This window comes from Nycticebus coucang, chromosome 7 (genome assembly GCF_027406575.1).
Source record: "Nycticebus coucang isolate mNycCou1 chromosome 7, mNycCou1.pri, whole genome shotgun sequence".
Lineage (NCBI taxonomy): Eukaryota > Metazoa > Chordata > Mammalia > Primates > Lorisidae > Nycticebus > Nycticebus coucang.
Genome location: NC_069786.1, coordinates 28,328,462 through 28,352,491, shown reverse-complemented (window position 1 = coordinate 28,352,491; position 24,030 = coordinate 28,328,462). Strand labels below are relative to the sequence as shown.

Here is a 24,030-nt window from a genome sequence, read left to right as displayed (position 1 = left end):
ACCAATCTCACTCATGAATATAGATGCAAAAATTCTCAACAAAATCCTAGCCAATAGATTACAGCTTATTATCAAAAAAGTTATTCATCATGATCAAGTAGGTTTCATCCCAGGGATACAAGGCTGGTTTAGCATATGCAAGTCCATAAATGTTATCCACCATATTAACAGAGGCAAAAATAAAGATCACATGATCCTCTCAATAGATGCAGAAAAAGCATTTGATAAAATCCAGCATCCTTTTCTAATTAGAACACTGAAGAGTATAGGCATAGGTGGCACATTTCTAAAACTGATTGAAGCTATCTATGACAAACCCACAGCCAATATTTTACTGAATGGAGTAAAACTGAAAGCTTTTCCTCTTAGAACTGGAACCAGACAAGGTTGTCCTCTGTCACCTTTACTCTTCAACATAGTGCTAGAAGTTCTAGCCAATACAATTAGGCAAGACAAGGAAATCAAGGGAATCCAAATGGGAGCAGAGGAGGTCAAACTCTCCCTCTTTGCTGACGACATGATCTTATACTTAGAGAACCCCAAAGACTCAACCACAAGACTCCTAGAAGTCATCAAAAAATACAGTAATGTTTCAGGATATAAAATCAATGTCCACAAGTCAGTAGCCTTTGTATACACCAATAACAGTCAAGAGGAGAAGCTAATTAAGGACACAACTCCCTTCACCATAGTCTCAAAGAAAATGAAATGCCTAGAAATATACCTAATGAAGGAGGTGAAGGACCTCTATAAAGAAGACTATGAAATCCTCAGAAAGGAAATAGCAGAGGATATTAACAAATGGAAGAACATACCATGCTCATGGATGGGAAGAATCAATATTGTTAAAATGTCTATACTTCCCAAAGCAATCTACCTATTCAATGCCATTCCTATCAAAATATCAACCTCGTATTTTCAAGATTTGGAAAAAATGATTCTTCGTTTTCTATGGAACCAGAAAAAACCCCGTATAGCTAAGGCAGTTCTTAGTAATAAAAATAAAGCTGGGGGCATCAAGCATACCAGATTTTAGTCTGTACTACAAAGCCATAGTGCTCAAGACAGCATGGTACTGGCACAAAAACAGAGACATAGACACTTGGAATCGAATTGAAAACCAAGAAATGAAACTAACATCTTACAACCACCTAATCTTGGATAAACCAAACAAGAACTTACCTTGGGGGAAAGACTCCCTATTCAATAAATGGTGTTGGGAGAACTGGATGTCTACATGTAAAAGACTGAAACTGGACCCACACTTTTCCCCAATCACAGAAATTCATTCAAGATGGATAAAGAACTTAAATTTAAGGCATGAAACAATAAAAATCCTCAAAGAAAGCATTGGAAAAACACTGGAAGATATTGGCCTGGGGAAAGACTTCATGAAGAAGACTGCCATGGCAATTGCAACAACAACAAAAATAAACAAATGGGACTTATTAAACTGAAAAGCTTCTGTACAGCTAAGGAGACAATAACCAAAGCAAAGAGACAACCTACACAATGGGAAAGGATATTTGCATATTTTCAATCAGACAAAAGCTTGATAACTAGGATCTATAGAGAACTCAAATTAATCCACATGAAAAAAGCCAACAATCCCTTATATCAATGGGCAAGAGACATGAATAGAACCTTCTCTAAAGACGACAGACGAATGGCTAACAAACACATGAAAAAATGTTCATCATCTCTATATATTAGAGAAATGCAAATCAAAACAACCCTGAGATATCATCTAACCCCAGGGAGAATGGCCCACATCACAAAATCTCAAAACTGCAGATGCTGGCATGGATGTGGAGAGAAGGGAACGCTTTTACACTGCTGGTGGGACTGCAAACTAGTACAACCTTTCTGGATGGAAGTATGGAGAAACCTCAAAGCACTCAAGCTAGACCTCCCATTTGATCCTGCAATCCCATTCCTGGGCATCTACCCAGAAGGAAAAAAATCCTTTTATCATAAGGACACTTGTACTAGACTGTTAATTGCAGCTCAATTTACAATCGCCAAAATGTGGAAACAGCCTAAATGCCCACCAACCCAGGAATGGATTAACAAGCTGTGGTATATGTATACCATGGAATACTATTCAGCCATTAAAAAAAAAATGGAGACTTTACATCCTTCGTATTAACCTGGATGGACGTGGAAGACATTATTCTTAGTAAAGCATCACAAGAATGGAGAAGCATGAATCCTATGTACTCAATTTTGATATGACGACAATTAAGGTTATGGGGGGGGAAACAGAAAGAGGGATGGAGGAAGGGGGGTGGGGCCTTGGTGTGTGTCACACTTTATGGGGGCAAGACATGATTGCAAGGGGGACTTTACCTAACAATTGCAATCCGTGTAACCTGGCTTATTGTACCCTCAATGAATCCCCAACAATAAAAAAAAAAAAAATGGGCTATGTAGAGAGAACACTTTAAAAAATTGACTCAATCCAGCCACGGTGGCTCAAACCTTGAATCCCAGCCCTTGGGAGGCTGAGGTAGGTGGATTGCCAGAGCTCATGGGTTCTAAAACAGCCTGAGCAAAAGCCAGACCCCATCTCTAAAAATAGCCGGGCATTGTGAAGGGCGCCTGTAGTGCCAAGTGCCCGGGAGGCTAAGGCAAGAGGATCACTTGAGCCCAATAGTTTGAGGTTGCTGTGAACTATAATGCCTCGGCACTCTACCCAGGGCAACAAAGTGAGACTCTGTTTCAAAAAAATAATAAAAATAAAAATAAAATTCACTCAAAAAAATCACCTTATATTAATAAGGTGATTAATAATATATTAATGTTCAGTAAGATTAGAAGATGTTATTACACACACGTTAGAAGATTAGTATTCTATTCTTTCTTTTTAGACAGAGCCTCAAGCTGTCACCCTGTGTAGAGTGCTATGGCATTCACAGCTCACAGCAACCTCCAACTCCTGGGTTTAAGTGATTCTCTTGCCTCAGCCTCCCAAGTAGCTGGGACTACAGGCACCCACCACAACACCCGGCTATTTTTTGGTTGTAGTTGTCATTGTTGTTTGGCAGGCCCAGGCTGGATTCGAACTCACCAGCGCCGGTGTATGTGGCTGGTGCCTTAGCCGCTTGAGCTATAGGCACTGAGCCTAGTATTCTATTCTTTTAAAGAATCACTCAAAAAACAATAAAAGTGCTTTAGGAAACTGTGAACATAATGACAAAAATGAGAAAATTTAAATTGAAAGATAACAAGATAAAGTTGAAGAAATCTCTCAAAAGCAGATCAAAAAAGCAATAAATGGAAAATAGAAAATTAGAAGACCAACTCAGAAAGGCCAGTAGGTGAATAATAAGAATTCAAGAAAGAGAGAAGAGAGAAAATGGAAGAGAAAGAATCATCAAAAAGTTTTTAAGAAAATACCCCAGAACAAAATGAGTTTCCAGATGGAAAGGCCCAGTGAATGAGCAGCACAATGGTGAATTTAGGCCCACAAGCTGTCATACATTATGAAATTCCAGAGCATTAGGAACAAAGAGAAGGACCAGTGGTAAACTACTTAGCAGATATCCTGTAAGCTTCTTTTTTCCAGGGGGAAAAGAATCACATATAAAGGATCAAGAATTGCAATGGTGCTTCAGACCTCTTAACAGCAACCCCTAGAATGAGTCCTAATCTTGAATGGATACATGGGCCTACCCGTAAGTCATTTTCTTGATTCCTAAATGTATCAGTTGGAATGGGTGTATTGGTAGTTGGCAAAACCCCACATTGATTCTTGTCAAGACAGGAACACCCAAGACAAGAAAGGCCAAAGTCAAGGCCTGATTGATTCCATCAGTAAAGCTATAGCAAGCCATTTTTATGGGCGGTGCTTGTGGTTCAGTGAGTAGGATGCCGGCCCCATATACTGAGGGTGGTGGATTCCAACCTGGCCCCAGCCAAACTGCAACAAAATAGCCGGGTGTTGTGGCAGGCGCCTGTAGTCCCAACTAGTCAGGAGGCTGAGGCAAGAGAATCGCCTAAGCCCAAGAGCTGGAGGTTGCTGTGAACTGTGACACCACTGCACTCTACCAAGGATGACAAAGTGAGACTCTGTCTCTAAAAAAAACCAAAAAGCCACTTTTAGATTGTTTACATAGCCAGTAAAAAGTAGTGTATAAGTCAGAGGTACCAACTCACTATAATCCTTGTCTCACACACCTTTTACCCAAACAAAAGGGACCAAATGACTACAACTTGAGTTGTGGGATACCCTGTTACTGAACAACCACCCTTAACTTCAACTAAGCAGTTTTACATTCTGCAGCTCCACTGGTGGAGGGGGACAAGAAGTCCCATACCTCAGACAGCCTCCCAGAGAGACAAGGAAGTGAGTGGGAGACAGCTTCCCATCCTCTTACATTCCTAGATCACAAAGTGTTCTCCTAAGATTCAGATTAGCTGCAGTTCAAGCCCTGGCATACATAGTTTATTTGGATACCTACAAGGTGGCAGAGACCACACAGCAAACCATTAGCAGAACCCTAAAATCACTTCCCCAAGTCCCAAGAAGGATAAATCACAAACAATATCATATCCCTAAAGGGAACAGGAGAAATTAGTGCAACTCTTAAAGACTTGATGGTCGATATAGTCTCCATCATATTCCTATTATCGCCAGTATGGTTCCTGCAAAAATCAGACAGATCCAGGAGGTTGACAACAGACTACTGCAAATTCAACTAAGTCACAGCATCAGTTGCCGCTGTGGTATCTTTACTAGAGCAGAGTCATGAGACCTCAGGCACATGATATGTGGCCATTGCTTCTGACCCTCAAGAAAGCAGGCCAGAAGAGTATAAATTTAGTCTTACTCCAGGGCTATGACCTAAAGAAGAATAATCTATCAAGGAAAGGGAGCCAAAGGAAGGGAGAAGTGCCTGAAGACATCTCACGAACAGATGGAAAGATGAGATTCCCACACTAGCAAAGGGTAACAAATGGGATTTGCTTCCAGATTTTAGAAAAGCCTAACCTAATGGGAGATTCATCCACTAGATAACCCCACAATGCAACAGATCCAGGCGATTAGTGCAATTGTGTGGAGTCTGTTGTTGTTGCCGCCATGCTGTTTATACTTCACTCATCGCTTAGGTAACTATTGGCACCCCACGCTGCCTTAGCGAGCCAATTTCACGCCTGTGTCCCAATACACATAACAATGGTTTGGGGCTTCTTCTGACTCCAAGCAGCTACATCGCCGCTGGGGAGAGTGACGGTAGGAAAGTCCCAGAGACGAAAAACCAAGGCCTGATCTTGAGTGGAAGCTTTAGTGAATAGCCAGAGGGCAAAGCCGGAGGAGCTGAAAGGGCTGGAAGGAGAAAGAAGCACAAGTCGCAGAGGGGACTAAATTGAAGAGCCAATCCCGCAGCACCTCCACAAATTCTCGTGAATTCCCTCTAACTCCCGGAAAACTCCCGTGGGGGGCGGGGCAAGAAGGGGAAGAGACGCTGCGCGGGGCCGGCACTCCGGGATCTCGTGGTAGCCGCGGCTCTCGCGATCTTTCCGTAGCCGGCCCTCCACGCGGAGTCCGAGCGCGTGTACTGAGGGCTGGAGGATCGGAGGGCCGGGAGGGTGGAGACTGCGGGAGAGAGAAAGCCCCTTTGGCCTGCCCTACGGAAGCCTACGAGGGAGGGTGGTGTCCACTGCCCAGTTTCGCGTCCTGATGCCCAGCGCCAACGCCAGCCGCAAGAGTCAGGAGAAGCCGCGGGAGATCATGGAGGCGGCGGAAGTGGGTTTCCTCTTTTCCCGGGCTTGGGAAGACAGACCCCTGGGCTTGCCAGCGCTGAGGGAGGAGGGAGAGTGAGCTCGGGGTCCCTGTCTGCACTTTCTTTGCGGCCGCAGGCCTGGGGTCTTAGCGCCCAGAGACCCCCTCCCGGGCCGTTGCCTTGGCAGCAGGACCAGACCCACTCCGGACCACATTCTCACAGGGTCACCTCACACGCCCCCCAGAAGCGTGTCCCCAGAGTTTGGTGGACGTGAAGCACCAGTTGCCCCGGAAGTAGGAGTGGCAAGGCCACCCCATAGCCTCCCTGGGCTGGGCACGTCCTTCACATTATGCCCTCTCCCCGGGAAAATTTTAATGACTGTTAGTAATCGATTTGTACCCAGCCCTCCTGTTCCCAGTATAACGATAGTACTTAAAACCGTGTGCCAGTGTGTTTAATGGCTTTCCCTGTGACACCTTTAAACAGTACGTGTCACTTTTATTTCCTTTCTGTGACCCAGCTACCTACGTAGGTAGGAATGGTTGCAGAGGATGCATTTGAGGCGAAATGAACTTCAAATCACGTGGGTAATTCGTAACAGCCTGTAATACTTAAGTGCGGTTCAGATATCAAAGTTTGAAACCACCCTACAAGTTATGTGTGCTGTATGTGTAGTAATATTAAACCTCAATCCCTGTCTGGCACCTGATTTTAATATTGAGGAATTCTGATTTAGCGGTAAAGTACCTAAGAAATAGGTCATCATTAGCGATCAAAGTACCTAAGAAGACCAAATGGGTTGCTGAAATAAGAATAGTACTAATTAAAATGGATGAGACCTTGTGTGTGTGTGTGTGTGTGTGTGTGTGTTCACACAATTTATTTATGCTGTCCTCGGGCTGATTTAATTGTGTGACTGTATTTCTCTACTCCAGCCTGGGTTATCTTTGTCCTTAATGTGTATTATTTTTAATATTGGAAAAAAAGTTGTTCAGTAAGCATGTTGTTAATGTAAGTGTATATGTAGATGTTATATGTATTGTTAACGTGTATATGTTATGTGTATGTGTTTGGTTTACCTTGGTATGCATGCGAAATCTAGATCTTTAGGATTTCAACAGGTAGCTGTAGAGTGACAGAAATTCATTGTTTCATCTTAAAGTTACCTTGAAAAAAATCTAAGGAAATTATTTTTGATCTGATTAATTACATAAACTAGCAGTACACTGGCAAATAGCAGGGGTCTAGCAATAAGGTAAACGTTATGGCAGACTTACGTCATTTTATAGCTAAAGGATCTGAAAAGATCATTTTAGGGGTAAAATAATATTAAAATAAAAGGCCAGGTATCTATTTAATAAGTGTGGTTTGTTAACAACCTGGACCTTAGGTCTTCTGTCTCCTGTTCCTACCTCTTAAACCTATAACAAGAAATCTGATATTATCATATTGTCAGTGTGGAACCCTTGTAACCCGGTGTCTTGAAACTGGTTTTTAGAAGCAGGAAGCTGGTGAATTTTTTTTGATGATGTTTTACATTAGGAAAGTTGTAGTTAGCTTAAACCTAACATCTCCAATTTCTGAAAACTGTGGATATCTGGTGCTCAGAAAGCTTATCCCAAACTTGGGTTCTCTTTGAACATCTCTTCCTGTAATAGGAAGTTAATAAAACTATAGTACGTCATCCTACTCCCTTCACAGAGCAGATTTATATACCTGCTTTGAAGTTGTTTCATCTCCTTTTTGAACAACACAGTTAAAAGATGTGTTGTACATGTGTGTAATTTTATCTGAGCATGCATTAAATGTGGTCTAACCATCTGGGAATGGTGACCTTAAAAACTAACCAAAACCTGGGTGCTTTTCTTTTTTCTGTAGAGTACATATGTAAATGAGTGACAGATTTCTACATTATAAAACTGATTTCTCTAAATTAATAAAAAAAATTTATTTGTATTTACATGTTCACTATGCTATTAGTCTTTACAGAAAAAGTCATGATATAAAAACTTTTCTTATAGGATTATGCTAAAGAGAGATATGGAGTATCCTCAATGATACAATCACAAGAAAAACCAGGTTAGTAGCTTTGTGATAATAAATAAAGCTTTTTTTCTTTCTGCTCCAGGAATGTTCTTCATAAAATATTAAAAGGTTGGCATAACTAAAGACCTAACTCTGGAAGTATAATTCTGAAAAGCTTACATTTATAACTCAAATAGATGCCATTGTTTAACCCTGTGTAAACATTGTCAGTTTAGGGTCCCTAATCTAGAAAAAGAAGAAAATATTTTAAATGAATATTGTATGTTAAATGGCATACTTTAAATGGCAAATTATATATATGCGTGTGTGTATATATATATATTTTTTTTTTCATTCTGATATCCCCAAAAGTATATTGAGATATATACACCTTTGATATTTTAATGTCATAACTATTATTGTGTTTTTAGCTAATACATATATTTTTTCTCAAATTAAATTATCGCATAGTTAGAATAATAGCAAAATGATTTCTGAATGTTGTATCATATTGTCGTTTTTACATAATAGTTGCTTTATTGCTATTTTCTATTTGGGAGGAACTCTAAATGGATATAATATTTTGTCTAATTTCCAGAGACATGATAGTTGGAGCTCATTTACAGCCAAAAGGCTCATAAAACTATAGGAAACAAACTATGAGATGGCATCAAGCACAATTGAATCTTGGGGCTCAAGTAGCCTCTTCAGGGCTTTCTGCCCTTTTTGGCTCTGCTTTCTTTAGGGTTTTATATCCACGACCTATACCAACTCAGCTCAGTGACTCCAGGGAGGAAAGCTTCATTCCCAGCATCTGTATCAAAAGTCCCAGAGAAGGATTTTGATTAGCTCAGTTTGAGTAACAAATGTCCTTCCTTGAATCAATTACTGTGTCCTGGGGAATGGAGTAGAGCAAATAACCGTTCTCTGTGGCATGGTGACTTGCATACTAAGGCAGACAGACAAGAGTGCCCTGTCCACTTAGGCATAGGCAAGTGATGACAGGCTATGTTTGGCCCTATTAAGTCAAATTAAAGTGTTCATATCTGCGTTTTGAAGCTGTCTTTGATGGCATGTAGACTAAATTAGAAGGGGACCAGAGGATTGCCAGTTAGGAGGCTGTTGCAATAGTTTACATAGAAGATAATAATAGTTTAGTATTGTGGCAGTGAAGATGGTAGAGAATTGAGTGGATTTTCGAGATACATTTAGAAAGTACGGTTCACAAAACTTAAGGCAAATCACATTTGGAAGGTGTTAAGATACTGTTATTGAAGAGGAGAGAGTTATTTAAGATGATACCAAGTACTTATGCTAGTTGTCATGCAAAATTAATTACAATCTCTGTAAATTCCAAATTTAACAATTGTTTAACTATTTGTTGCAGATCGAGTGTTGGTTCAAGTTAAAGACTTGACAGCACAAAGAGCTGATGAAGTTGTTTGGGTGCGCGCAAGAGTTCATACAAGCAGAGCTAAAGGTAAGATTAATGATTAAAGTCCTTTTGGTAAAGATTCTGAGTTTTTTGTCGTGCACATTCTGTTTTTTTTTTTTTTTTGAGACAGTCTTAGTATGTCACCCTTGGTAGAATGCTATGGCGTCACAGCTCACAGCAACCTCAAACTCTTGGGCTTAAGCAATTCTCTTGCCTTAGCCTCCCAAGTAGCTGGGACTACAGGAGCCCGCCACAGCGCCCAGCTATTTTTTTGGTTGTTGGTTGTTCTTGTAGCAGGCCCAGGTTGGGTTTGACTGCCAGCCCCAGTGTATGTGGCCAGTGCCTTAATCACTGAGCAATACTGGGCACTGAGCCAGTCTTGCGCATTCTTCACAGAACAAAGAAAATCTTTAAAACTAACAGACATGGCTCGGTGCCCGTAGCTCAGCCACATACACTGAGGCAGGCAGGATCAAACCCAGCCCAGGTCTGCTAAACAACAATGACAACAGCAACAACAAAAAAAAAGCTGGGTGTTGTGGCAGGTGCCTGTAGTCCCAGCTACATGGGAGACTGAGGCAAAAGAATCACTTAAGCTGTGAGCTGTGACTCTCCGGCACTCTACTGAGGGTGACATAGTGAGACTACGTCTCCAAAAATAAATAAAAACACATAATTGTTTTCTTTTTACGTCAATGTGAAGTATAGCCCATGGTTAATCAATTTTAGGTTCCTGTAAGACATCATTAACAATAATTTGCCTCTTAAACATTCTGATGAAACCTAAGACTTCAAGCTACATTTCTAGCATCCCTCAAAAGTTTAACTTTAAGTGATAGTGTGTTTTGGTTTTTTTGAGACAGTCTCCACTATGTCACCAGTAGAGTGCTGTGGCATCACAATTCACAGCAACTTCTAACTCTTGGGCTTAAGCGATTCTCTTGCTTCAGCTTCCCAAGTAGCTGGGACTACAGGCGCCTGCCACAGCGCCTGGCTTTTTTTTTTTGTTATTGTTCTCATTGTTTGGCACAGTGGCTCTCAAGCCTCCTAATGCCATGACCCTTTAACATAGTTCCTGTGGGTCGTGATCCACAGGTTGAAAACTGCTGCCAGGTCCAGGTCGAGTTCGAACCCGCCAACCCTGATGTATGTGGCCCGTGCCCTATCCACATGGATAGTGTTTTTGAGAAGGCTGTAATGTGTTAATATTCTTATATTTGTAATTACATAGGTGAAGACAGGTGAAATATAAAAATGAGGATAAGATTGAGCTATTCAGGTCAGACGCAGTAGCTCACACCTATAATCCTAGCACTCTGGGAGGCCGAGGTGGGTGGATTGCCTGAGCTCACAGGTTCAAGACCAGCCTGAGCAAGTGTGAGACCCCCGTCTCTTAAAAAAAATACCCTTCGTTGTGGCAGGCCCTGCTACTTGGGAGTCTGAGAAAGAGAATCGGTTGAGCCTAAAAGTTTGAGGTTGCTGGGGGCTATGAGACCATAGCACTCTACAAAGGGCAACGAAGTGAGACTGTCTCAAAAACAATAGATTGAGGGTGGCGCTGGCCCCATATGCCGGAGGTGGTAGGTTCAAACCCAGCCCCGGCCAAAAACAGCAAAAAAAAAAAAATAGATTGAGCTATTCAATGGAGAATAACTACTGGCCATATGTAGATATTTAAATTACCTTGGTCATACTAGCTATATTTCAAGAGTTTAATGACACGTGGCTAGTGGCTTTCATGCTATACAGATACCATAAATACAGAATATTTTCATCATTGTTGAAAGTCATTTTGTTGGCCAAGCATGGTGATTCACCATGTAACCCTAGCACTCTGGGAGACCAAGGTGGGTAGATTGCTTCAGCTCAGGAGTTCAGAGACCAGCATGAGCAAGAGTGAACTCTATTTCTTTAAAAAAAAAAAAAAAAGCCAGGCCTTGTGGCAGGGCCTATAGTCCCACCTACTTGGGAGGCTGAGGCAAGAGGATCACTTGAGCCCAAAAATTTGAGGTTGCTTTGATCTGTGACACCATGGCACTCTACCAAGGGCAGCAAATTGAGACTCTGTCTCAAAAAAAAAAAAAAAAAAAATTCTGGTACAAATACCTTTATTATAATGTGATTTTTGGTCTTCTGGGTATATACCTAGTAGAGAAATTGTAAGATCGAGTGGCAGGTCTATTTTTAGATCTCTAATGTGTTCTCCAAACATCTTTCCAAAAGGAACTTAATTAGTTTGCATTCCCACCAGCAGTGTAGAAGTGTTCCCTTTTCTCCACATCCATGCCAACATCTCTGGTCTTGGGATTTTGTGATAGGGGCTAATCTTACTGGAGTTAGATGATATCTCAAAGTAGTTTTGATTTGCATTTCTCTGATGATTAAGGATGATGAGCATTTTTTCATATGTCTTGTAGGCCGTGCACCTGTCTTCTTCAGAGAAGTTTCTCTTCAAGTCCCTTGCCCACCCTGAGATGGGATGACTTTTTCTTTTCTTGCTAATACTTTTGAGTTCTCTGTGGATTCTGGTTATTAAACCTTTGTCAGGGACATAACCTGCAAATATCTTCTCCCATTCTGAGGGCTGTCTGCTTGCTTTACTTACTGTGTTCTTGGCTGTGCAGAAACTTTTTAGTTTGATCACGTCCCAGTAATGTATTTTTGTTGTTGCTTCAATTGCCTGGGGGGGCAGGGGGGTCCTCCTCATAAAATATTCACCCAGGCTGATTTCTTCAAGTGTTTTTCCTGCACTTTTTTCTAGTATTTTTATAGTTTCATGTCTTAAGTTTAAATCTTTAATCCAGTGAGAGTCTATCTTATGAGTTAATGGTGAAAGGTGTGGGTCCAGTTTCAGTCTTCTATAGGTCGCCAGCCAGTTTACCCAGCACCATTTGTTAAATAGGGAATCTTTTCCCCACTGAACGTTTTTAATTGGCTTGTCAAAGATCAAATAACAGTAAGTAGCTGGATTCATCTCTTGGTTTTCTATTCTGTTTCATACATCTACCTCTCTGTTTTTGTGCCAGTACCATGGTGTTTTGATCAATATCGATTTATAGTATAGTCTGGGGTCTGGTAATGTGATTCGTCCTGCTTCGTTTTTATTTCTGAGTAATGTCTTGGCTATTCAAGGCTTTTTTCTGATTCCGTATAAAATGAAGTATTATTTTTTCGAGATCTTTAAAGTATGACAGCGGAGCTTTAATAGGGATTGCATTAAAATTGTATATTGCTTTGGGTAATATGGACATTTTAACAATGTTGATTCTTCCCAGCCATGAGCATGGTATGTTTTCCCATTTATTAACATTTTCAGCTATTTCTTTTCTTAGAGTTTCATAGTTCTCTTTGTAAAGATCTTTCATGTCCTTTGTTAGGTAAACTCCCAAATATTTCATCTTCTTTGGCACTACTGTGAATGGAGTAGAGTCCTTGACTTTTTTTCAGCCTGACTATTGTTGGTATATATAAAGGCTACCGATTTATGAGTGTTTATTTTGTAACCTGAGATGCTGCTGTATTCCTTGATCACTTCTAAGAGTTTTGTAGTAGAATCCCTGGTGTTTTCCAGATATACAATCTTACCATCTGTGAAGAGTGAAAGTTTGATCTCTTCTGACTCTATATGGATACCCTTGATTGCCTTTTCTAAGACGTCCATTGCAATGATAAAAAGCAGTGGAGACAATGGGCAACCTTGCCTGGTTCCTGATCTGAGAGGAAATGATTTAAGTTTAACTCCATTCAATACAATACTGGCTGTGGGTTTGATGTAGATGGCCTGTATCAGTTTAAGACATGTCCCTTCTATACCAATTTTCTTAAGTGTTCTGATCACGAATAGGTGCTGGATATTATCAAAAGTTTTTTCTTCATCAATTGAGAGAATCATATGGTCTTTGTTTCTTAATTTGTTTATGTGCTGAATTATATTTATAGACTATATTGAGCCAGCCTCGAGACCCTGGGATAAAACCCACTTGATCATGGTATATAATTTGTTTGATGTGTTACTGGATTCTGTTTGTTAGGATCTTGTTGAATATTTTTGCATCAATATTCATTAGTGATATTGGTCTATAATTTTCTTTTCTTGTTGGGTCTATTCCTGGTTTGGGGATCAAGGTGATGTTTTGATGTTTGCTTCATAGAATGTGTTAGGTATTTCTTCTTCTATATTTTGAAAGGTTCAGTAATATAGGTACTAGTTCCTCTTTAAAGGTTTGGTAGAATTCTGACGTGAAGCCATCTGGTCCCGGGCTTTTCTTTTTAGGGAGATTTTATATAGTTGATGCTATTTCAGAACTTGATATAGACCTGTTCAACATTTCCACTTCATTCTGGCTAAGTCTAGGAAGGTGGCGTGCTTCCCAGTATTGGTTGACGTCCTTCAGATTTTCATATTTCTGAGAATAAAGTTTCTTGTAATATTCATTAAGGAGTTTTTATATTTCTGAGGAGTCTGTTGTTATTTCATCTTTACCATTTCTAATTGATGAAATTAGAGATTTTACTCTTTTTTTCCTAGTAGTTTAGCCAATGGTTTATCTATTTTATTGACCTTTTCAAAAACCCAACGTTTTGATTTATTGATCTGTGTATAATCCTTTTGTTTTCAATTTCATTTAATTCTGCTCTAATTTTGGTTATTTCTTTTCTTCTGCTGGGTTTGGGATTGGAATGTTCTTCCTTTTCCAGTTGATTGAGATGTCCCATTAAGTTGTTAACTTCTTCTCTTTCTGCTCTCTTGAGGAATGTTTGCAGTGCCATAAATTTCCCTCTTAGGACTGCCTTTGTGGTATCCCAGAGGTTCTGATAATTTGCATCTTCATTATCAATTTGTTTTAAAAATTTGGTAATTTCCTTCTTAATCTCAGTTATTAAGCTTCCATGTTTTTGTATGAGTATGCAGATTCCTGTTGTTACTGAGTTCAACTTTTATTCCATGATGGTCCGAGAAGATGGAAGGAATAATTTCTATTTCAAATTTGCTGAGGTTAGACTTGTGACCTAAGATGTGATCAATTTTGGAGTATGTTCCATGGGCTGATGAGAAGAATGTGTGTTCAGTTAGGTTTTATTAGGATGAAATGTTCTATAGATGTCTGTTAAATCCAAATGTTGAATAGTTAAATTTAAGTCTAAAATTTCTTTGCTTAGCTTCTTATTGGAGGATCTATCCAGCAATGCCAAAGGAGTCTTAAAATCTCCGACTGTTAGGGAGCTGGGGGGGAATCAAGTTGCTCATGTCTGTTAGAGTCTTTCTTGTAAATTGAGGTGCATTCTGGTTGGGTGCATAAACGTTAATAATTGAAATCTCATCATGTTGAGTGTTACCCTTAACAAATATGAAGTGACCATCCTTATTCTTTCTTTCTTCTGTTGGTTTAAAGCCTATTGTATCTGTGAATAAAATCGCAACACCTGCTTTTTTCTGATTTCCATTTGCCTGAAATACAGATGACCATCCCTTCACCCTGAGTCTATATTTATCTTTTAGGGTAAGATGAGATTCTTGAATGCAGCAGATATCTGGCCTAAGTTTTTGTATCCAATCGACCAACCTGTGCCTCTTTAGAGGACAATTTAAGCCATTCACATTAATTGAGAATATTGATAAGCCTGGTAGAATTGTGGGTATCGAGTTTTTCAAAAGTCCAATTGACATTTTTAGTCCTTTCGCCACTGGAAGTGGGAATTTGATCAAAAGTTTCTGAGTGAGTTTACTTTTGTGGTGGAGGATTGTGCTCGTCATTATGGAAGATAGGTCTGATAATATCCTGGAGAGCTAGTTTAGTTATGGCAAATTTCTTCAACATGTGAATATCATAAAATTATTTAATTTCTGCATCATAAATGAAACTCAGTTTAGCTGGATACAGGATCCTGGGTTGAAAGTTATTTTGTTTTAAGAGATTAAAAGTCAATGACCCCCTCTTCTAGCTTGAAAGTTTTCAGCTGAGAGATCTTCAGTCATTCTAATATTCTTCCCCTTGTAGGTTATGGTTTTCTTAGGTCTGGCTGCTGTCAAAATTTTCTCCTTTGTATTAACTTAGTAAGGTTAATTGTGATGTGCCTAGGGGATGTCTTATTCAGGTTGAGTCATGGTGGGGTTCTGAAACTGTCTGCCATCTGAATTCAGAATCTCTTGGCATGTCTGGAAAGTTCTCCTTCATTATCTCATGAAGAAGAGCCTCTCTGCCTTGCGAAGCAACTTTGTCACCTTCAGCGATTCCTATAAGGCGAATATTAGTTTTCTTCAAATTCTCTGAGAGAATGATCCGTTTTTGCTCTCCATTTCTCTTCCTCTTTGAGTGTTTGGGAGCATTCCAAAGCTTTGTCTTCAGTGTCAGAAATTTTTTCTAGTGCTTGCTCCATTCTGTTACTGAGGGATTCTACTCTATTTCTCAGTTCTCTGAGGGCTGCAAATTCTTGCCTCAATATGTCAAAATCTTTGGTGATTTTGTCTTTAAATTCGTTGAATTCTTGAGACTCTTTTGGATTGTTCCTGGAATTTCTAATTCCAGCTTTTCCTCCATTCTGTTAATCTCGTTTGCAATCCAAATTCTGAATTCAATTTCAGACATCTCAGCCATCTGTTTATGAATGGGATCTTCACTTGCGTCTGCCATATCTTTCCTTGGGGGTGTTGATCTACTCTGGTTATTCATGTTACCAGAGTTTTTCCGCTGATTCCACCCCGTGACTATTTTACACCATTTGACTAGATGAGCAGATAAAGAGAATTTGGTTTGGGGGCTCCAAGAGTAGTGATTAACCAGCCCTTTGCCCAAAAGCTGGGACTGGTGTCTGTACCTTTTCCTCTGGAGCTTTGCAAAGGACCCGTTCAGTGCTACGGCCTGAGACATTGGGGACCTGCTTGGTGTGGTGGGACTAAGTGGCTCCATCTTGTTTTCAGCTGGTCTCTGTCCAGCCCTAATGAATCAGTTACTCTGGGTTGAAGTCTTAGCTGTGGAGAAATACCAGCAATTATGTCACCCTGCCATTTACAGGCAACAGCTAGAAAAGGAAAATCAAACTTTCCCACAACCATACTCCCTGGGTACCACTTTGGATAGTTCTTGGGTGATTGGCCCAGTTCAAGAGGTCCAAATCAATTGTCCCAGTAAGCACCGGTCTCAGGTGGGAAATTTCAAAAGGTCTCTGGCAACTAGATAGCAGGGGTCTACTGGCAGCTCAAATATGACCGGCTCCAGTCCTCCGAGAGGTGAGAACGACCCACCCAGCAAATAAATTAGTCTGGGAAGGTTGATGCCTCCTTCCCCACCTTGCACCTCTGTCACACCCAGTCACTGGTACCCCTGCAGCACTGTGACCTGGTTCCCTCCAATGAGCAGATTCTCCAGGGGGTTGCGCCTGCCTGAGTCAGAGGGAGTTCTGTGTCTCCTCAGCCAGGCTGCCGCTCTCTGCCAGTATCCAGCATGGGGAGGTGAGGCCTGACAACCTCAGGTGCTTAATGGAGGCTGGGGCGTTTCACTCAGTTCCAGCCCCAGCCCTGATTGATGTTGCTGACAGAACAGTTTTGCAGAATTTGTTTCTGTCCCAGCTATATTCCCCTGTGGATCAGATGCTGTTTGAGTTCATAGAAACTGCAATTCAGCCCCCGTCTGTCCTGCTGCCCAGACCTGGTATGTCTATCTCAGCTGCAGTCTGTGTTGGGCTGGGTGAGGTTAGAGCTCATACTCAGCTTTTGGTTTACCGCCTGCTTTTGTCTCAGGTATGATCCCCTGAGGTCCAGGTGCATCTTAGGCTCACTAAAACAGTCCTCTGGCTCAGCCCCGCCCTGGGAGCACACTGTCTCTGTGCACAGATATTCTAGTCCACGTGCTCTGCCTAGGCATGTACCACCTGAGGCATACCCTTTACTCACGGGGCCTGCATTTCCATCCCAGATCTGTTCCGCCAGTGGCTGCCACCAGAGAAGATGCCCGGCTTTCTCTGATTGCCCAGAGAGTCAGGGAGTGTCTCTTCAAAATATCCCCAGGGGTGTGAGCCCTAATATTCCTGCCACCACTGCTGCTGCTTTGTGCCATGGGGCACTGCCTCTCCTTCTCCTGTAGGGTTCCCTCAGCCTCAGTTCACCGTCTTCTTACTCCCATGCCGCAGAATCAGCACAGAACAGCAACAGCCCATGCCTTGTCCACACCTCTCGAGAAAATGCCCAAGAATTTGGATTCCATGGGGGACAGGCTTCCAGACCTTAGGTGAGAGTAGAGGGGAGAGTTGGGAGTTTAGATTTGCAGGTAGAGAATATATAGTTTTATGCCTGGCAGGAGAGTGCCATGGAACTTTCGTAAGTCCTCTCTAGGGAAGGAGTTCTGGTTTTTAGAGGGTCTCTCCTATGGGGTAAAATAGGAGGGGATCTGAGCTCTGCTCACTTGTTTGTATAGAGTAAACTGCGAGCCTAGCAGTTCTCTTGGGGGAGGTTACTCTCTTCCACTTGGCGATGGATTTTGTACATATTGTTTGTTTCCTTGTGGTTGCAGCTCGCCTCAGCAGGGTTGATGTGCGTTCTTTAACCTTCTCCCTTGGCTCAGCTCCAAACCATCAGCTTACTTGCTAAACTTCTGTCCTTTAAGTCTCCTGGATGGGAGCCTCTGTGGAAAGCTGGCTCCAGTTGGCCATCTTGCCTCCTTGCACACACACCCCCTATCCCCCCATACTTGTTTTTCCATTCTTATGATACTTTACTAAAGAGAATGTTCTTCTATTCCATCCAGGTTAATGGAAAAGATGCAAAAAGTCTCTGTCTTTTTTATGGCTGAACAGCATTCCATGGTATACATATGTCACAGTTTATTAATTCATTCATGAGTTGATGGGCACTTTGGTTGATTCCACATCTTAGTGATTGTGAATTGAGCTATGATAAACAATTCTAATGCAGATGTCCTTATAGTAAAATTATTTTTTTACTACTTTTTTTCTAGGCTAGATACCTAGCAAGGGGATTGCAGGATCAAACCAAAGTTCTGCTTTTAGCTCTTTGAGGATTCTCCATACTTCTTCCCATAGAGACTGTATTGGTTTGCAATCCACCAATAGCGTAAAAGTGTTTCCTCCTCTTCCCTTCTGTGCCAGCACCTGCAGCTTTGTGACTTTGTGAAGTGGGCTACTGTTCTCACTGGAGTTAAATGATATCTCAAGGTGGTTTTAATTGTATTTCTCTGATGATTGTGGACCATGAGCATTTTTTCATGTGTGTGTTGGCCATTCGTCTATTTTCTTCAGAGAAGGTTCTTTTCATGTCTCTTGCCTACTGATAAATGGTATTGTTTGCTCTTTCCTTGTTGAGTAGTTTGAGTTCTCTATAGATTATAGTTATCAGCCCTTCGTCAGATTTGTAGCATGCAAATACAGTTGTTTCTCATTATCCATAAATTTCATAGTCACAAATCACCTACTGTCTAATGTGTATTTGTAACCTCCAAATCAGTTTTTACAGCACTTCAATGTCATTCTCAGTTATGGCAGACACTCGCATTTGCAGAATGGCAAAAATTTTGCCTCACCTAGTACACACATTCCAAATTAAAGTCAAATGCTGTAGTACTCCTCCTCCTTGTTTCAGCTCTAATACTATAAATAAGTGTCTTTCTCACAGTCTATTTAATGCCACATTTTTTGCCTTTTTGTTTGTTTCTTTTTGAAAAGGAGTCTTAAGCTGTTACCTTAGTAAAGTGCGATGGCATCATAGCTCACAGCAATCTCCAACTCTTGGGCTCAAGCCATCCTCTTGCCTGAGTTTTTCTATTTTTAGTGGAGATAGGGTCTTGCTTTTTGCTCAGGCTGGTCTCAAACTTGTGAGGTCAAGCAATCCACCCACCTTGGCCCTCCAGAGTGCTAGGATTACAGATGTTAGCCGCTGTGCCCAACCTTTTTGCTTTTAAGAGACAGGGTCTTGCCTGTGTTGCTTAGGTTAAGGTGCAAAGGCTATTCACAGGCACAGTCAATAGCACACTGCAGCCTTGAACTTTTGGCCTCATGTGGTACTCCCACGTCAGCCTTCCAAGCAACTGGGACCACAAGGCCTGCCACTGCACCCAGCTTCACTTTTGTCCTTTAAAATGGCCCCCAAATATACTGGTAAAGTGTTTTATAATGTTTCTAAGCACAAGGAAGGCAGTGCTCTGCTTTTGGAGAAAGTACTGTATTAGATAAGCTTTGTTCAGACATGAGTTGTAGTGCCCTGGGCTGTGAGTTAAATGTTAATGAATCAATAATATATATTAAATAAGGTATCTTTAACCAGAAACACATAAAACAAAATTAGTATTGATCAGTTAATAAAACTATCGTGTCTATAGGCTTGAAGGAACAGAACCCAGTATTTCTCCTATGAGCAATGATTTAATATTCCCTAATTCAGTGTTGTGGCAACTTTATAGAACATAACTGTCACAAATAACAAGAATCAACTGTATGCAGTTGTAGTGATTTATAGTACAATGATGGATTTCTTTCTTTCTTTCTTTTTTTTTCCGAGACAGAGTCTCACTATGTCGTACTTGGTAGAGTGCCATCACATTACAGCTCACAGCAGCCTCAATCTCTGGGGATTAAGCAGTTCTTTTGCCTTAGCCTCCCAAGTAGCTGGGACTACAGGTGCCTGCCACAAAGCTTGGCTGTTTTTTTGTTGTAGTTGTCATTGTTGTTTTGGCAGGTCCAGGCTGGGTTCAAATTCGCCAGCCCAGGTGTATGTAGCCAGCACTATAGGCACTGAGCCTCTTTCTTTTTTTTCCAGACAAAATCTCACTCTGTTACCCTGGGTTGAGTGCCATGGCATTATAGCTTCCAGCAACGTCAAACTCTTGGGCTCAAGAGTTCCATTTGCCTTAGCCTCCCGAGTAGCTGGGACTACAGGCACCCACCACAGTGCTTGGCTAATTTTTTTTTGTAAGTAGAGATGAACTCTTGCTTTTGCTCAGGCTGGTCTTAAACTCCTGAGCTCAAGCAATCCACCTTCCTCAGCCTCACAGAGATGAATTTCTAACATTGAACCCTTTTAGATTCTTGGAATAAACTCAATTTGGCAAAAGTATAGGTGGGTTTTTTGTTTGTTTGTTTGGGGTTTTTTGGCATTTTGTATCCATAATCTGGTTTTTATCATTTTAACTGGAAAATCCTATTTTGTTTTTAAGTTACAGTTATGTAAGTTACTCAAGTAATACATTAATACTATCATATGAATTTTTCAAATAATAGAGAAATACGGCTATTCTCTCTTTTTTTCTCTACTACCAATCCTCTGTACTTTGCCATTCATTCTTACTGTGTTCAGTGTTTTTATAAATCTTGTGGCATCCAAACAGGAGAGACCTAAGCTGTCATACTCATCCCCTTTGCCATTTGGGCTTCAGGACTCTGCAGAGAGTCCACACCAACAGAAAGTCCTCACCAAAGATAGCCCCTCAACCTTGGACTTCCCAGTCTCCAGAAATGTAAGTTAGCAAGTTGAAAGACAGCAGGAATAGATGAAAACATAGAATTTCTACATGTCCTTGATAACCTAGTTCTCCCATGAAGGCCCACTTCACTGTTGAATCATCACCATAAAGGAGCTGAGACTAAGCTTTTTGTCCTGATAACCTACCATGGTTATTCTTCAGCACAGAAATAAATACTGCACTAAACAGGAAAATTTTCAACTTTATATTTTTCTAGAATAGTGTAAATTTAAGAAATAAACTACCTCTTCTAAAAACTTAGTCAAAATATAGCATAAATTTTTAAATGTTAAATTTTTAAATTTAAAATATCTAAAACTAGTAAATTTATTCAGCTATTTTGAACATTGACCTTCTTTTCATTTATGTAGACTATTTCTGTGTTGGAAAGTTCTAAGAAGAAAAACGAATAATATTTAGCAATTGACTAATCTGCCTTTTATTTTTATTTTTTATTTTTTTGAGACAGAGCCTCAAGCGATTGCCCTAGGTAGAGTGCTGTGGCGTCACAGCTCACAGCAACCTCCAACTCCTGGGCTTATGCGATTCTCTTGCCTCACCCTCCCAAATAGCTGGGACTACTGCTGCCCGCCACAACGCCTGGCTATTTTTTGGTTGTAGTTGTCATTGTTTGGCAGGCCCGGGCTGGATTTGAACCCAACAACTCTGGTGTATGTGGCTGGCGCCTTAGTTGCTTGAGGTACAGGCACCACACCTAATCTGCCCTTTAAAGTTCCTATACTAACTTATGCTTTTGAAAACTTTTTACTAGACCGAGAAATTATATATTTACTCCTTGGAATAAAAAAACAGTATATGGGGAGGAGGAGAGCAAGATGGCGGCCGCGAAACAGCTTCCTTGCATCTGGGCACCATGAGTCTGGGGAGATAGGACTCCAGGCATCTATGGCTGGTGGGATCTGCCTATCATCATCCCTGTGAGGATACAGAGAGTCAGCAAGAGATTTCTGGACCCTAAGAGGAGGACTAAAACAGTGGAAAACCAGCAAGTAGTCGCGTGTGTTCTGTTGGTCTAAACCCGCCCGCAACTGTAAGTACAGTAGCAGCGAGACTGCAAACCAGAAAGGCCTTACCTGTGAACTGTTTTGGTGTCTTTGGACTTGGCACTCAGTTGAACTGCCTTGGGGAGAGCCTGAGCTGGAGTGCGGAGATTAGGCAATACAATTAGGCAAGACAAGGAAATAAAGGGAATCCAAATGGGAGCAGAGGAGGTCAGACTCTCCCTCTTTGCTGATGACATGATCTTATACTTAGAGAACCCCAAAGACTCAACCACAAGACTCCTAGAAGTCATCAAAAAATACAGTAATGTTTCAGGATATAAAATCAATGTCCACAAGTCAGTAGCCTTTGTATACACCAATAACAGTCAAGATGAAAAGCTAATTAAGGACCCAACTCCCTTCACCATAGTTTCAAAGAAAATGAAATACCTAGAAATATTCCTAACGAAGCAGGTGAAGGACCTCTATAAAGAAAGTTATGAAATCCTCAGAAAGGAAATAGCAGAGGATATTAACAAATGGAAGAACATACCATGCTCATGGATGGGAAGAATCAACATTGTTAAAATGTCTATACTTCCCAAAGCAATCTACCTATTCAATGCCACTCCTATCAAAATACCAACATCGTACTTTCAAGATTTGGAGAAAATGATTCTGCGTTTCTATATGGAACCAGAAAAAAACCCGTATAGCTAAGGCAGTTCTTAGTAATAAAAATAAAGCTGGGGGCGAGTGTGGGGACGCTCTCCACTGAGTCCGGCCCCCGGTGTCTCTCCACCTCCTCCTCCTGCGGCGGCGGTGGCGGCAGTGAGCACCGCAACTTGAGGCTGCACCCTGGGCGAGCCCGGGGTGGTGCTCGGCTGGAAGAGTGGCTCTCCACCCCGAAGGGGTGTGTGCAGGGTGGGGGCAGCCGGCTGGGACCAGCCGGTGGCCCTGGACAGCCTCCCACACACCCACGCCCACACACCCCTTTTGTGTTGCACAGCACTCACGGGTCCACACGGGGACCAAGACCCGCACCGCCTCCAGTCCTCTCTCCAGGGGAAACAGGAGAACTAGCAAGAGCTTGCCAGACCTTGAACAGCAAACGCCTGTACTCAGATTGGAAGGCTGCTCATTTGCCTCCTGCCTCCATTCCTGCAAACTGCGCTGGAACTGCCTGATTAAGAAAAAGAAATTCTGTAGCCGGGCGTTGTGGCGGGCGCCTGTAGTCCCAGCTACTCGGGAGGCTGAGGCAAGAGAATCGCTTAAGCCCAGGAGTTGGAGGTTGCTGTGAGCTGTGTGAGGCCACGGCATTCTACCGAGGGCCATAAAGTGAGACTCTGTCTGTACAAAAAAAAAAAAAAAAAGAAAGAAATTCTGAAAGAAAGAGAACAACAAAAATGTAGCCCAGAATTCCTTACAGAACTATAGAGGAGGCGGAGCAAGATGGCAGCCGAGTAACAGCTTCCTTGCATCTGGGCACCGTGAGTCTTGGGATATAGGACTCCAGGCATCTATGGCTGGTAGGATCTGCCTATCATCACCCCTGAGAGGATACAGGGAGTCAGCGAGAGACCTCTGGACCCCAAGAGGAGGACTAAAACAGTGGAAAACCGGCAAGTAGTCGCGTGTGTTCAATCCGTCTAAACCCGCCCGCAACTTCCACAGGCACAAGAACTTAAAGAGCAAGAGGAAGTGAAAGGAAAATTAGGGCAAGGAAACAGATAAAAGAAATCACCCATGAGGAAGAATCAGCAGAAAACTCCAGGCAACATGAAGAACCAGTCCAGAACAACCCCGCCAAGGGACCACGAGGTAGCTACTGCAGAGGATTCCACCTATACAGAAATGTTAGGAATGACAGAAAGGGAATTTAGAATACACATGTTGAAAACAATGAAAGAAATGATGGAAACAATGAAGGAAACTGCTAATAAAGTGGAAAATAACCAAAAGGAAATCCAAAAACAGAATCAAATCAGAGATGAACGATATAAAGAATATAAAAAGGATATAGCAGAGCTGAAGGAAATGAAACACTCAATCAGGGAACTTAAAGATGCAATGGAAAGTATCAGCAACAGGTTAGACCATGCAGAAGAAAGAATTTCAGAGGTAGAAGACAAAGTTTTTGAGATAACTCAGATGGTAAAAGAGGCAGAAAAGAAGAGAGAGAAAGCAGAACGTTCACTGTCAGAATTATGGGACTTTATGAAGCGTTCAACATACGAGTTATAGGAATTCCAGAAGGGGAAGAAAAATGACCCAGAGGAATGGAAGCCATACTAGAGAATATTATAAAAGAAAATTTCCCAAATATCACCAAAGATTCTGACACACTGCTTTCAGAGGGCCATCAGACCCCA

The 24,030-nt window shown here is 41.5% G+C and overlaps 1 protein-coding gene across 1 annotated transcript in view; it reads left to right on the top strand.

Moving 5' to 3' along the window:
- The first annotated feature begins 5,490 nt into the window (after positions 1 to 5,490).
- Positions 5,491 to 24,030, top strand: part of DARS1 (aspartyl-tRNA synthetase 1) — a 93,579-nt gene continuing 75,039 nt past the window's right edge. Inside the window, exons 1-3 of the mRNA XM_053596306.1 lie at positions 5,491 to 5,749; positions 7,748 to 7,805; positions 9,139 to 9,231. Coding sequence (XP_053452281.1) covers positions 5,684 to 5,749; positions 7,748 to 7,805; positions 9,139 to 9,231 — 217 coding nt within the window. The 5' untranslated portion in view covers positions 5,491 to 5,683. The remainder of the gene's footprint in view (positions 5,750 to 7,747; positions 7,806 to 9,138; positions 9,232 to 24,030) is intronic.